At 34.7% G+C, this 15528-nt stretch overlaps 2 protein-coding genes across 2 annotated transcripts; both read right to left on the reverse strand.

The window, feature by feature from the left end:
* Positions 1–6414: 6414 nt before the first annotated feature.
* Positions 6415–8096, reverse strand: LOC106328883 (CBS domain-containing protein CBSX5-like). The gene is made up of 2 exons (XM_013767420.1): positions 7619–8096; positions 6415–7545 (listed from the first exon to the last, which is right to left on the reverse strand). Exons 1-2 carry the CDS (start codon positions 7975–7977, stop codon positions 6678–6680), a joined length of 1227 nt encoding a protein of 408 aa, XP_013622874.1. The 5' UTR covers positions 7978–8096; the 3' UTR covers positions 6415–6677.
* Positions 8097–14274: 6178 nt separating this feature from the next.
* LOC106333945 lies at positions 14275–14910 on the reverse strand. The gene has a single exon (XM_013772325.1). The coding sequence runs from the start codon at positions 14908–14910 to the stop codon at positions 14296–14298; it is 615 nt and encodes a 204-aa protein (XP_013627779.1). The 3' UTR covers positions 14275–14295.
* Between the last annotated feature and the right edge of the window lie 618 nt (positions 14911–15528).

The following is a 15528-nucleotide window of genomic DNA, read 5'->3' on the forward strand; positions in this document are numbered from 1 at the left end:
GCTTTCTTTCGATGTTTGATTCACATTTCTTTATTCTGTTTCCAATCGTTTTCATTCTTTCTGTTTCCAGTAGTATAACATGTTTTCATCAGTGATATATTTTTTCTTTCTGTTTCCAATAGTGTAACATGTTTTCATCTGTGAGACACAAACTCGAATTCAAAATCTATTTATCTAGCTTTGTTCCGACACACTGGGATGTTTAAAAGAACCACCACTTCCTTTGTCGGGTGTGTCAGAAACAGAGAAACCAATTAGTGAATCCAAAAGGAAAAAGAGAATAAGAGATCATTATTAGTTAGTCACAAGAATGGAGTTAATACAAAATATGAGTTGTTTGAAAATGGTCTAATGGATTCATATATCATCACAGAAAGTTAAAGGTCACTACTAAACCATGTTTTCACTAATAATAAGATTATTTATGAGTAAATTAAGTACCTAAACTCATTCATGCTGGTGTCACATCCTCATTCTCCACGTTCACCACCGTCTTCCACGAACCGGCGTCTCTTCTTTTAAAATTAGAGTAAAATTTGTACAGTTCCGCGTTAAACCATTGCTACACTTTATTGTAGTGTATGGAAGTAAACATACTTAAATTGATAAGTATATATGTATCTTTTGAAATTAGAGTAAAATTTGTTATTTAGGTTAGCTTAGTCATTTCACATATAAGTAAGAGTAGATTTCAAAAATAATAACATACTGTAGTTTTCATAATACAATCTTGTTTGAAAATATTTTCTAAATTTTCCCATATAAAAAACCTCATATCATTCCTAAATTTAAACATACTACACGGCTCAATTGCTCAAACAAGTTATTTTCATGTTAATAGTCCTTTTGTTTTCCTAGAATTCATAAATTCAATGATCACATGTTAATACAAATACTATAAAACTATTAATAGTTTCCTGCGATAATTTGATTTATTATTACATTGTGGTCCCATTTGATCGTTGTTGTTCAGGAGATTACAGCGGTTAGTGGTCATTGTAGATTTTGTTTTTATGTTTGAGTTGGCCATGATGATCATACAAACATGATACTTTCAATCTCATTGAATCATGGGGACAATTAAAGCATATTTGGAGTCATTATACAGACTAATCCTGTCGACTAGAGCCTAGAGCTGCAGCTCCTGCAGCTTTATTGATTGAGAGTATGTATGGGACTTTGCAAAATACATGTAGTGTGTGACTGGATGACGCAAGTGGCGATAATATTTCAGCGATACGTAAGTTACGCTCATCCAGCTAAAAAAAATAATTATTATTTTATTCTTTACTATGCATACTATTTAGTTCAGTCTACTTTTTCTTCCTCTAGATTTATAAAGGGAGAATCAATTACGCTGAGTTTAATTTTTATCTTATTTTTCATATTGTTTTTACTCTGTAAGTTTTTCACCCAATTACTCTATCTTATTCCCTATCATTTACTCTTATATGTACCAATCTCACTCGTAGAAATTCCTTTTTTTCTTTGCAAAATACATGAAACTTTAGTTGTCATAGTTTACAATTATAATAAGAAAATCTTTTTTTTTTTCTAATGAAACTATTACTTTTGATAAACCGTGTACTGTAATATTTTCTTATTATTTTCCCTATATTTCCAAATTTTCTAATTTTTCAATAGGAATACTTAGTAGTACATACAACGGTTTCCCGGTTGTCTCATCTTCAAAGCCTCCCTATCCGCGGGAGAGTTAAGACGCCATGTGTAGCATCATGGATCCTGGATAGGATCTTTGGGGCAGTCTATGGGACAAGAGAACGGCCAAGCTGGTCGATAGACTTAAGGTCAAGCTATTCAAGGTCGAAAGAAAAAGGGTTAGATGGTATGGAACTTGGTATAAGAAATGATTGTGAACAAGGTATGATGAAGTAATGATCGGAAATGATCATGAATTGTATAGTTCGGGTCGGGAAACGCACCAAGGGACTTATACGGATAGAATGTGACGTGGTGAGGAAGCTGGATGAGCTGGAGTAGCTAAACTATTAGCTGAACCAGCTGAACACTCAGCTAAACCAGATAAACACTAGCTTCACACTCACTGATCAGCTCACACTAGCTGAACTACTAGCTGAGCTAGCTGGGCGAGCTGGTGGTTTTCTCAACTTAGCTGACCTAGTTGGTTGGTTACTGACCTAGCTGGGTGGTCTGACACTAAATGTGGACACTGAGGCAGGTCAGGGGCGGATGGTAACTGCTAGGCCCAAGGGGTGCGATCTGGACCATTGATTTAATCAATAGCCAGGATTGTTACCAAAATGGTGCAACCCTTAGAAAGGAAAATATCCTTTCTCCTATAAAAGGAGGGTGGTTCCGTGGGTTTGCAGGCACGCCAGAGCTTCCTCCCACACCCTGAAACACAAAGAAAACAGAGAAAAAGAGATAAATAGTCGGATTGCACAATCAAAGACCAAGAGTGGTGAGAAGGCAGCAAAGAGGCAATTTTGTGGGCAATCAAGAGGAGATTTGGGAACGACCCTTTGATAATGTTTGATCATTAATAATCACGCCCTAGGCTTCCTCTACAGCCTTGTAACACACATAAAGGTTCATGAGAGAAGAGAGAAGGCCGGACTCCACTTTCAATGGCCAAGACAGTCTTGAAGGCGGATGCAGTAGAGAATCGGTTTCATGGGAGATAAATGGAAGGGAAGATTGGTGCGGCCCATGGAGGGATCTTATCAATACTGGAAGTATATGATAAGACTTTATAAAGGTGTTTGCAAGAGGAGCAGAGTTGTCCATGATAAGGGAAGGCACAAGATCTAGTAAGATCAAGCATAAGATAACCGATGTATGATTACTTTCCGGTTTATGTTTATGTCTTTTGTGGTGCGATCAAGGCCAAGTATGGCATGCCTCTTTAAGACTATATATTGTAATGTAAACTAAGGATCCAGAACCTTGAGGAAAGGGGCAGATCATAGTTGATCTAACTCATCCATGTGGGATGATAGTTAGAGGATACAAATCGGATAGTGATTCATGGCGGATCATGTGTTGGTATTGGGTTAGATCATGATGTGAATCATTGATCTGGCTCATGGATGAACCATAAGGGGTCCTAGTGCATAAGGAACCGCATGGAGTGCAAAGTCCAAGTCATTTGGACTTAGAAGTTAGGATTCTAGAGACAAGTATCGCTCATGTGAAGTGATAGCCGAATATGATGCATCGGCCATACTTCACTGAGGAGTCATGGTCCAGGGATTTGTATTGATCACGGCCTGACTCATCAGAATGTGATCTCTGGATGGATAGGAATGGCCATGATCATGGTGTAAAGGTGAAGAGTCGTGACCTTTCACCAAGGTAGATATTCATAAAAGTTAACCGGGTAAACACAAATGTTGCAATTAATGGCCGTATGGCCTATAAGAGCTGATGATGGCTCACACTATCAACCATAGTCTGGATTTGGATTGAATGGTATGATGAGTGTCCTAGCCAAGAGGCGTGAATAAGGCAATTGTTGTGAAATTTGAATGTTTTGTTCCCGTTGAATGCTCAACCCACATCATAAATTATTTCATACACAAAACAGCTTTGAAGAGAGGAATGATAAAGAGAGTTAGAACACATTTTTGCATATATCAGTGTTGAGATCCCATAGTGATAGTATCATTCCATATATTGTAAGCAATTGTTGCAAACCTATTTCATTCAACAGCTAGCATATTCTCTAATATTATATATGTACTTAAATATTATAGTCATGCTTACATGTTAGATTAGCATGGCTGTAATAAGCTTAAATCTGAACCCAATATTACTTGGCAACTTGATCATATATATATATAACTAAACTAAATACCTAAGCTGTTTTAAAAGTTATAGTATGCAAAAAAGTTGTACAATAGTGGAGTTTTTATAAGAAAAATCAAATATGCCATACAATTCATCCACATTAGTTTGGTCTGAACCGTAAGATACATATAGAACGCCACATATATTGCTGTTAGACTCACAAGATGTGATCATCTATAAACAATCAGTGTTTAATTATTCAACTAACGTTCAGCTCTTTTTTTTTAAAACAGTCAACTTTCACAATCAAGACGAGACAAAGATGCACGAGACCACATATTAAAAACATGCACCAGACACAATGGACGATTTAAATATCATGTGGCATTTAACAAACCGTGTTAGCACTTAGCAACTAGCTGTATAAATCCAAAACCAAATCTTTGGAAATTTATACTAGTTACGTGTGTGTTCATTAAAAAACAAAAGTGAAGTCAAGTGTGTACTAATTAACTACAGAGAATGAATCTTGCATATTCTTCAATCAACATCACGTACACCTACTCTTAATGTCTTTTTCTGTTTCTATTTTTCATTTAGATTCAATATTGTCATCCTTACAAAGATTTTAGGCACAGGACTCATCAACTTTTTCATTTTAGGTTTATAACTAGACGTGAGACCCAAATTGCAGCTGATATACGTGGTGTACAAACGTTATTACTCATTCGTGCTCATTCTTGAACAGATCCAATGTACTAATAGTTTAAATAATATCATTTTGTATTGTATGCACTAAAACACGAATACAAAGATTATGGTTAGCAATAACTCTTTTGGAGGAGAAGGTGAATCTTTGGTCTAGAGTTCTCTTATCAAACGTTGGTCCATGTAGCAAGAGAGATTATAAACTGAAAACAAAGATTCAAAACCGTCACTGAGATCCAAAAAAAAATCAAGATATAAGAAAACAAGAACCAATATATTCCTCAAGAATTTTGGTCTTATGTTAATATAAAAGAACTCTAATTTTATTGCATCCTTCACCAAAAGAAACTAATTCAACGTCTGATTTGGTTGTATGTTTATGTAAACTCTAACAAAAAAACTGATGATGATTGATGATTAGTTTTGATCATCCAAAATTATTTCAACGTTTAATTATTCAGCTAACTTTCTCCTCTTTTTTCTGAAAAAAAAAACAGCCAACTTTCACTAGGAGTGGCCAAAAAACCGAACCAAACCGAGTCAAACCGAACCAACCGAACCGAAACCAATTCAAACCGAACCGAAGTCTATTTCAAACCATTCGGTTGAAGATTTCCCTAATCTGAATGGTTTGGTTCGGTTCGATTTAAAACCAAACCGAACCGAGAAACCGATGTATTTTTGTAATTATTTAAATCAAAAATATTAGTAATACCAATATACTAAAATTCTAATAATAAACCACATATTTTTCATTTTTATTCATTAACATACAGTATATTCTTCTAACCTAATATGTAATCATCAAAATATTTGATTTAAAATATTTCATTCATTGCAGGCTTTTTGATTTTATGAGATAAGATACATTACTAATGATGTTGGGTTTTTTTACTTTAGTTAATTTTCATTTGTTTTAATTTTGTTTAAGTTTTATATTGAATTTAGCTCACATTTATGGTTACATAATTTATGTTGTAAAACTTAATTTCTCTTAGAAAAATTAAACTAAGAAGAATCTAATTAAACCAATCCAAAAAAACAAACCGAACCGAATACAAACCGAACACAAACCGAACCAAACTAACTATGGTTTACTTCAGTTGGAAAAATACTAGAACCAAACTAACCAAACCGAACCGAATCCGAACCGAACCGAAAAAATAACCGAAGTGCACACCCTTGACTTTCACAACCAAAACGAACAAAGACACACGAGACCACATATTAAACACATGTACCAAATGGAATAGACAATTTTAATATCACGTGGCATTTAACAAACCGCGTTAGGACTTTAGCACCTAGCTAGCTGTACAACTTTAAAACAAAATCTTTGGACATAATGTATCCGGATTTCAAATGTGTACTATTCAAGTGTGTACTAATTAACTAAAGAGAGTCAATCCTTCATTTTATTCAATCAACATCACGATTCACGTACTCTTGATGGCTTGTTCTGTTTCTATCGTTCATTTAAATTCTATAATATCCTTAGAGCATGATTAACCCGGGGTTCTTAGGATGGGGTTCTTAGCGGAAGTTAAGAAACTGTTTCTTAACTTCCGCTAAGAACCCCGCTCTAAGAATTCCGGGTTAACCATGATCTTAGAAAGCTTTAGGCAGGATAGACTCATCAACGTTATGCTTTCTCTGAGCTTAGAATTAGACGTGAGACCCAAATTGCAGCTGATTTACGTGGTCTACAAACATTATCACTGATTAAAGTTCATCAGCATAATGTGTACCTAATCAAAACACATAATCTTTGAATAAATCCAATAAATTATTATAGTTTGTGTGATATGCACTCCGAAAAGAAGAATTTAAAGATCCCTTGGTTTTGGTTAGCAATAAATCTTTTGGAGGAGAAAGTGAATCTTTGGTCTCGAGTTCTCTTACCAAACATTGGTCCATGTAGCAAGAGAGATTATAAACTGAAAATAAAGATTCAAGACTGTCACTGAGATCCAAAAAAAAATCAAGATTTAGGAACACAAGAACCGAAATATTCTTCAAGAATTGTGGTCTTATGATATATAAAAGAACTCTAATCTTTCTTCTTTTTTTTTGGTAAAATAAGAACTCTAATCTTATTGCATCCTTCACCAAAAGAAACTAATTCAACGTTTGATTTGGTTGTATGTTTAATGTAAACTCTAACAAAAAAAAAAAAGTAATCAAACTAATGATGATGATTAGTTTTGATCATCCAAAAACTCTCTGAAAAGCTTCAATATATCAACAAAAGTGACCATACCAACCAAACAACCATCTTCATCAACCACCCACACATAACTCACCCTATGAGCGATAGCTTGTATCATCACAGCCATCAACGAGCTTCTCCGATTACACACTATCGCCACCGACTTCCTCGCCATCCTCGCCGCACTACTCACCGACCTCCCATACGACTTCGCTCTCCCCGCCGGAGCCTCTTCATCCGACGAAGAAGACCCCGACGAACCCGACAAAGAATCGACCAGCGAGATCAAACCCACCAAACCTTTCTCTTCAAGACGATTCCTAACGACTCTCACAAGACTCTCCGGCGGACCACTACCGTCAATGTATGTCATCAGATCACCGGCCGAGAGCGTAGCAACCGCTGCTGCAGCCGACTCGTCGCAGCAAGCAAGAGTCATCGGAGATATCTCGCCGATTAACACCGCACGTGGATCTTCTCCATCGCATTCACCGTCGACCACCGCGACGGAGATGTTATCCGCGATGGCGCTAGAAATGGCGGTGACGGCGGAGGACGCGGAGGAGTAGTAATCTACGGAGAGGATAGCGTGCGTGCTGTTGATCACGCCGAGGTCGGAGATGGAGAGCGACGGTAACGGAGAGAAGACGCTGATGGAGTCGAGAAGGAATCTGATGATGTCTTCTTGTGTGATCCAACAGAACTGGCGGCTGTTCTTGTGTATTGTTGTCGTTGTGGTGGCGGTTAGCGAAACGACAGCGTTTCGGGTTTGTCTCCTCTTTGTGTTTGGTTTTGTCTGAATCGGAACGATCAGATCCTGTGCTCCTCCGGTTATCAGATCAATGGCTTCAATTAACCTATAAGATCAAATCATTAATCTCACGAACAGAAAAAAAAAAAAAAAACAGAAACTGAGATTTGGTGACGTACTTGCAAGAAGATTGGACATAAACGACGATGGAACTAGATTTGGGGAGAAGAACAGAGACAGAAGCTTCCAAAACAGAGGAAAGAGACAAAGCCTTGTTGTCGTGTTTAGTTAGGTAACAGATCACATCTGCCATACAGATCTTACCCACACACTCGCATTCGCACTCGCACTCGCACTTGTTGTTATCATCGTTGGTTTCGTCGTGGTTACAGCTCCAGACGCTGAGGAAAGGCTCGTCGGATGATTTGAGGGCGGCGATGGCGTCAGCGACGGTGGCTGTGACGGCGGAGAGGCACCTTAGCGGCGGTTTGCCGATGCAGAGATCGGATACCTCGTGGGACAAAAGGGTTAGTGCCATATAAAGAAAGAATTTAAAATTTTGGTTTCGCAAGGAGAATGTTAAGAAGAACGATGCGGTAGAAGAGAGAGTGTGTCTTTATAAAGAAGGAGAAGAGATGGGTACGGTGTAAAAGTACATGGACAGAACTCTGTTAAAGGCTGCTTGATTTATGGTTGTGTACAGATAGATTTTTGACCTTTTTTGTTTGTTGTGTTGTGCTCATGACAGGTAGATTATTTTTTACTATAACTAGAGATTTTTCCGCGCTACGCGCGGTAATTCCGTTTTAATTTGTTAGTTTTTTCAATTTTTTTTACGTAAGATCTGCTAATTTTTTTTCCAAAAAGTAGAATTCTGATGTATGTTTTTCCAGAAGAAGTATTGAGTTGATAGACTTTTTTACTCTAAAAAAATATATTTTATAGTATATATAAAGAGTAATACAATAAATTCTGGCCCAAAATCCGAGCACATATGAAGAAAACGGTTATAGAATTGAATAATTATAATCATGAAAGTACATCAGCAGTAGTTCAACATATTGTTTGGCAAGCAGAAGCTCAGAAATTACGTCTGTAATTAGCAAGAAAATATTTGAAGTATATTAGCGTAATCAATGAACTAAAGAAATCACTCAACAAAGAAGAAAAAGCCTTAACTGATTCCCTGCACATCCGACTAATATCGTCCTTGACAGATTTTAGACCATAGCTAAAAATTAATTATGATTAACTTTTACCAGATGGTAAGAAAATGAGACAAACATAAATATTTAGCATATACATGAATACAAGAAATCACCTTTAAAACAAATAAGTTAAAGGTATTCTGCTTTAAATCAATCATTTCGTCATCAATATGCTAAAAGTAATATTTTGTAATAAATATTATTATTTTATAATACTTTTGGATTTTGTACTTATTTTTAGTTTAATTTAATTTATTCGAATCAAAATTAAAATAAAAAAAATTGGATATTCGAATACCAAATATCCAAATAGATACATAGTGGATTGGATATAATTATTATTATCTCGACGATATATATCAGATCACAAATACTTTTAAAACCCCAAATATCCATCTTCACAAATATTTTTCTCTTACACGATTTTTTTCTTGACATGATCGGTTCTTTTGAATCTGTAGGAATAAAATAATTAATGAGTTAAGCGTTAGTAAGGGCTGCTATTCTAAAATTTGCGAGTTTTTATTTTAATATATATACACATACATATACATATATTGAAACTGGTTATATTGTAAAGCAAATTTAAAATCATTAGAAAAGATATTGTCATATTTTATAATCAAAATTATATACAGAACTGTGAGTAAGATGAAAAAATAATTAACCATTATTAAACTTACAACTTAATTTTTTTTTAAATGAAAATTCACATTTTTTTCTTTTATCTAAAGAAGAAAGTACCAACTCCGTATTTTGTATATTTTAATTGACTAAATAGATTAATTGATGTAATTAACTTTACGGGTATGCAGCCTTTGTTAAATATAGATATAATATTACATTATATTCCTAACATATATATATATATATATATATTATATTATATATATTACAGCATTTTGGATTTGACTTTATTATTTAATTGTTCTCATTTTTGTCATATAATTTAATTTTTCTAAAATATCATTCATATCTATTTAACTTATATTTTGTTCCTTAGTTTTCATAGCTTTCAAACTCTATATTGTTCTATACTATATATGATATAAATGACATGTATTATATTATATTCTAACTTATAAAATTTTAGTAGCTCAGATAGAGAAAGTTCACTGAGAGGAGAAAAATGATGATGAAAAAAGGACATGTAACTTTTCTGCTATTGTGTTAGAAAAAAATAAAGGAAAAAAAATTCCTGCTAGTAACAAAGCACAAGACTATATCAGTCAGAAAGTTACAACAGCATCCTATCAAATTTTAAGGACATAGATAGTTTCTCCCAGCCGGCATATCCTGGAGCAAGCCCAATATCCTCTTTTTCAAGACTCACCATCCCTATTCAGTTAGATCACAATTCCACTGGATTTCACATCTTGTAAACCTTGTAAAGATTTCCTCCTACGAAATTAATCTTTTAGCTCATGGATGACTATGACAGTTTCTTTTGTTGTTGTATGCATTTTACTGATTTCCTCTTTATCTGCTGACATCAAGCTAAAAGTCGTATGCTCTAAAACATGGAGAATAGAAATGTCAATAAAACAAATAATAAAGTAAATAGAATGTAACAGTACTGCACCGTGGGAAAAAGAGATGAAAAAAGAGGATTAATGCTTAGACCACTGGTTTTCGTTGCAGACAAAGTCACATAAGACAGATGCACGACTAATGGTAGTTGTTTGCTTCAAATATATAGACATAATAGGTCACTGTAAACTTTTTGCTTACTATATTTGTTGGCAGCGACCGAAGGTTCCCTTATAGCTGAAATCCAATAAAAAAATTTTGATCAACCCCTCAGAAACACATCAACGCATCCAATTAAACCGGTACGTTAGGAAGCTAACCTTCAAGCAAATCGGTTATGATGTCAATTGATATGTATCTAACCTTCTGTTTTTTTCCTGACCAAATTAATATATATCAGTACAAACATCAATACATAACGCCAATACAATCAACATAGATAGCACGACACTAAAACATACTTGCCCCTTTCTGTGTTTCACAGAAACCAGAGATATCAAATTCACCAAAGAACTTCCCCTTCGCACCTGCAGTAACAAACACACAAAAGCTATCACCAAGAGTATAAAAACCTGTATTAACAATATTTTTAACATCGTTCCGACTCAAGGTCTTCGCGTAATTACTTTTGAGGTCGTATACCAGTGTACAAAAAAGATTAGAAAACACATTCTTAGTCAGTATTAGACTCAGAATGTCGGAAATGAAGTTTGTCGAGATCATCAACTCTGGACCAGATTAACCCCTTTAAATTAGCCGATCTATAAACTATCTTCTACAACCAAAAAAACACATGAGATCAAACTATTTATAGTCCCAGTTTCACATAAGCAAATCATAAAATCGACAGGAGACGTAAGAGATAAGAGATTCCATATCAAACAAATAAATTAAAGTACATGGCGACGGGAGCGGGAAGCCTTTCTGGTGGTAGCGGGAGCCATTCCGGTGGACTTAACAGAGTTCATAGCTATTGCTTTATATTTTTCAGTGGAAAATTTTGATTAGAAGAACCATTGGATGAGGGGATTTATAAAGGAGGAGGAGGAGGAACAAAAGGAGGTAGAACAAAATCGTGGTTCCGGATTAAAAACATAATTGAATGAAAAAGATTGGGTTTGGATACAGTGAATTGCAGATAAATGGAACGACCAAGACGTATTTGAAGAGTCGGAGATCAACAAAGAACAATCAATAGGTATGTGAGAGGTGGATTTAAAATGGGCCAATTCGAAATATTGAGCAACCCACATGAATGGCCCGGTTAAAACTATTTAAAATGAAAGACGATTTGACATGGCAAAATAGAGAATCCATATTGGTTGATTTTTTAAACTGACGTGGCATGCTTCTCCTTGCACCATATTCCCCTTTTATTATTGTTAGATGTTTAGAATTAAAAATAATATATGTAACAAATGCTGATAAAGAACATTACTGTTTTGATTTGTGCCAATGAAAAAATATTTATATTACAGAAATTCCTTCAATAAAAAATTTGCACTAACAATAACTAATCTGCAAAATAAATTGGTATATTCTGGATATTTAATTCAAGATTAATGTAATAACATCAATCACTTTTTTTTTTGATAAAAGAAAACATCAATCTCTTGACAACAATAGATTCTACCATTACAAATTTACCAGATTTTTATGTCATCTTTAAAAAAAAAACTAATATGGTCAATTCCAGACGGACCTAGGTGGAACAAGTGCCACATACAGAGAAATATTATTTTCATTAGTTTTAATTGAAAATTGAGGACTCAGATGGTTTGATCTCTAATGCTTCATGCACATTTGGTTAAAAAATTGTAATATTTGCTAGATCCACCTCAATGGACGTTTTCTCATAAGATCATCATATCTAGATGATGAGAATGAAAATAACAAAGAAATAAAAATGTGTTATAGGGTGTGATTGGTAGTGGCTGTGAGTGCTCTCTACAGCCTCATTTCTTTCTAGAGCACTAAATCTACACCAATCTTGATTTCTATTTTTTTTTAAGTTCACAGCCTTTTTATAAAATCCACAGCACTTTTTTGAAATTATGTCTTTACAATTTCTCTGCAGAGAGACAAAAACCTACAGCCCATATTTAAAGATTTTTAAAAATTAAAAATCTAAAGCCAAAGCAATAAAAACCACAGCAATATTTCTACGGTCAAAAAATGAAATCACAGCAGTTACCAATCAACCCCAAAGATAAAGAATCTTATATTTCCATTCAATCTTCTATATCGTATAGAATAAAATGAATATTATATTATTTTAATTTCATAAGAAATATCTATTTATTTAGATCCGTTATAAAAGGAACATATAACTATAAACCCTAAAAGAGAAGTTTGCACAAAATAAACAGATGAAGTTACATAGCTAGCACATATCTACAACTCTTTGAATTGAAAAAAAAACAACAACACATCACTACAACTTATTTTGGAGCAACAATCTTGCCATGGTCCATAATATTGTGAAATATCACACACATACAAATTCCATGGTCCATACTTGTGAAATATCAAACACGTTATGGTCCATACTATTGTGAAATATCTCACCACACACGTTTCATTGGTCCATACTCCGAACAAGACTTGTAAGCAGGAAGTATCCATTTTTAGCTGCATCCGGCAACGGAGAAGTATCCATTTTAACAGCGCCGTTAGAAGCTGGAGCGATGTTGTTTGGAGGAGAAGCGTTCAAAGGAGGAGGAGGGGGTGGTGGAGTAGACGACCAATCCTCAGGTGGCTCCGCACCGTAAGATCTGAGCGTATCCCAGAAGGAAGATCTGAGCTTGTTTCTGTGATTGGAGCTGATCAACTTTGTAAATATTTATTTGACTGCGATATTATGGTTAAAAATGCAAAAGGGATGCACATTCGCCGCTTTTAGAGGTTGTATATTATTATATAGAACACTTTCACATTTAGATTTTTTTTTTACTCTAACAACTAACAAGCTGTCACCGATTGAGCCATTTTTTCTTATGCCCTTCACGTTTTTCTCGCTCATTTGTAACGCATTCTCCGCCCCTGAGTACACATTATGCATGAATATACAATATCTAAATTATTAGTCGACTTTTTCTATATAATTCTAACAGTATCAATCCAGTGACAGATTCTCAGCCCCTGAGTACACATTATGTATGTTTAAGCCAAAAAGATGCTGATTAACTAATATAGTCTAGCACTCCCAAAATAATAACTTTGTAACTATATTATTTTTTTCTTAGATTTTGTTATTACTGAAGATTTTGATTAAAGTAATATATTATAAAGTAAACATTGATTAGATTTATTATTGCTCAAGCCAAAAAGATGCTAAAAAGCTGACCAGTATGGCCTAGCACTCCCAAAATAACTTTGTAACTACTGCCAACTTTTGTCTTGTCATGTCGTTTGAACTTGACGTATAAAAAACACGTTCTTGTTTTGAAAACCTTAAAAAGTCGTACGACATGGAACAAGTTGGCCAAGTTTTGTTTTGCTTGATTTTTAAATATTATTTTCTGACATAAAAAGAACTGCAATTTGCACGTAGAGCCAAAATAATGTGTCATGGAAGAGATTTTGAACAATTTCTCCCATGTCTAACGTGGTAGTCTGGTAGAGCCAACATTTTGTGTGTCGTCGTCTATGCATTACTATTATACCACACATAACATCCAATAATTTATCTAATAACATTTTATACTCTCCAAATTTACATTGAGTTTATGGAACTAATAGCTAGAATTAAGAATAGTTTAAAATCTTTTAGCCACCTCTAAATTGTGGTTTAGGCAACTATGCTGTTGAAAAGAAAATGATCAATTGCGATAGCTAGCAGCTAATGCGAGTCAAATTATTTATATTTATATATTTGTTGGGATCAAAAGCTCTACTACTTTTAAACCAGAAAACATCTCTTACTGAAATAATGATTTTCTTAATAATAAATGGTTTCAAAATAGATGAAAGCTGTAAGATTTTGACAGAAACTTAAAATTTAATATTAGTGTAGATAAAACCTAGAGCAGCCATGATAAATGGAACTCTCGAATAATCGAATATAATTAAGTATAATCTATGATAAGCATCTTGAATAGTGGTTCCATATAGTTAATTCATTTGTGTGTGGGAGCGACTGCAATGCGAGAACATCCATCTTTGAGAAGAGGAGGGAAGAACGGATTTAGCGGAAACATTTGTGGCCAACATTTGGCATCTATAGCCAAAAACGCCTTGCAACACATAGCTCCAACATTATCAAACTTCCCTGTGAGAAGCGATTTGTGGATTTCAGTTACGCAACCTTGAACGCTGACGAGTGATGACAAACATTTTGTGAGATCGACCGGAGAACCAGGAAACACAGGAAACTTGAGTGTTGTGTGTGATGGTGTAGCTCCGCTGATGCGTGAACAACCATCCTTGATAAGAGGAGGGAACAATGGGTTCAGAGGAAACATTGTTGGCCAACATTTTGCATCAACATCCGTAAAAGCCTTGCAGCAAGCTGGTCCAACGTTTTCAAACTTACCCGTTACAACAGATTTGTAGATTTCCATTACGCAACCTTGAATGCTGGTAAGTGATGACCAACACTTTGTGATATCGATGGGAGAACCAGGAATGGAAGGAAATCGAGGTGTGGTTTGGACTTCGGCTAGCCCCGGCCTCATAAGAATAGTGGCAATGACTAGAACCATGGAAAAGATAATTTCAATCTTACCTTCCATTGCACCTGTTGTTTCCTTATATTTTTATTTATAATATTAAGGATATATAGTGAATTGCTTGATTAGATGATTTTGGTGGGACAAGAAACTAACAATTTATAGGCTATCTCAACTTGAACGTAGTTTGTAGGTAAATTCACCAGGAGAGTTACATTCGTCTGTGACTGTTATGACAATTAATCTTTGAATTGAAAACATGGAGGTGTTACACTTTACAAACCGACTCACTCAAATTGCATATACGTTTTTACGAATTATTTCAAATAAATATGTGTTAGCTATTTTTTTTTGTAATAAATAAGTTGACTCAACTCTGTAACATCTTTTATCTTACAATAGAAAACCCTGTACTTAAATATTTTGTAGCATACTTGTATATTTTAAATATAAACCCCATGAGAAAAACAAATCTGAACATGTGAAATCTAAACTTAATACGTTATGTTTCTAATTATAGTTTTTGGTTTTCTTCATCTTTTATACTGAATGAACTTGAACATACTGTCCTTCCGTTACCTAAATTTGGTGTTGTGTATTTCCACTGAGTACACTAGAGTTTTAGTGAGGAAAACACATGAATCATGTATAAACTTGATCTGCCTGAAGAGAAGGATTCTG

This window comes from Brassica oleracea, chromosome C3 (genome assembly GCF_000695525.1).
Source record: "Brassica oleracea var. oleracea cultivar TO1000 chromosome C3, BOL, whole genome shotgun sequence".
Taxonomy (NCBI): Eukaryota; Viridiplantae; Streptophyta; class Magnoliopsida; order Brassicales; family Brassicaceae; genus Brassica; species Brassica oleracea.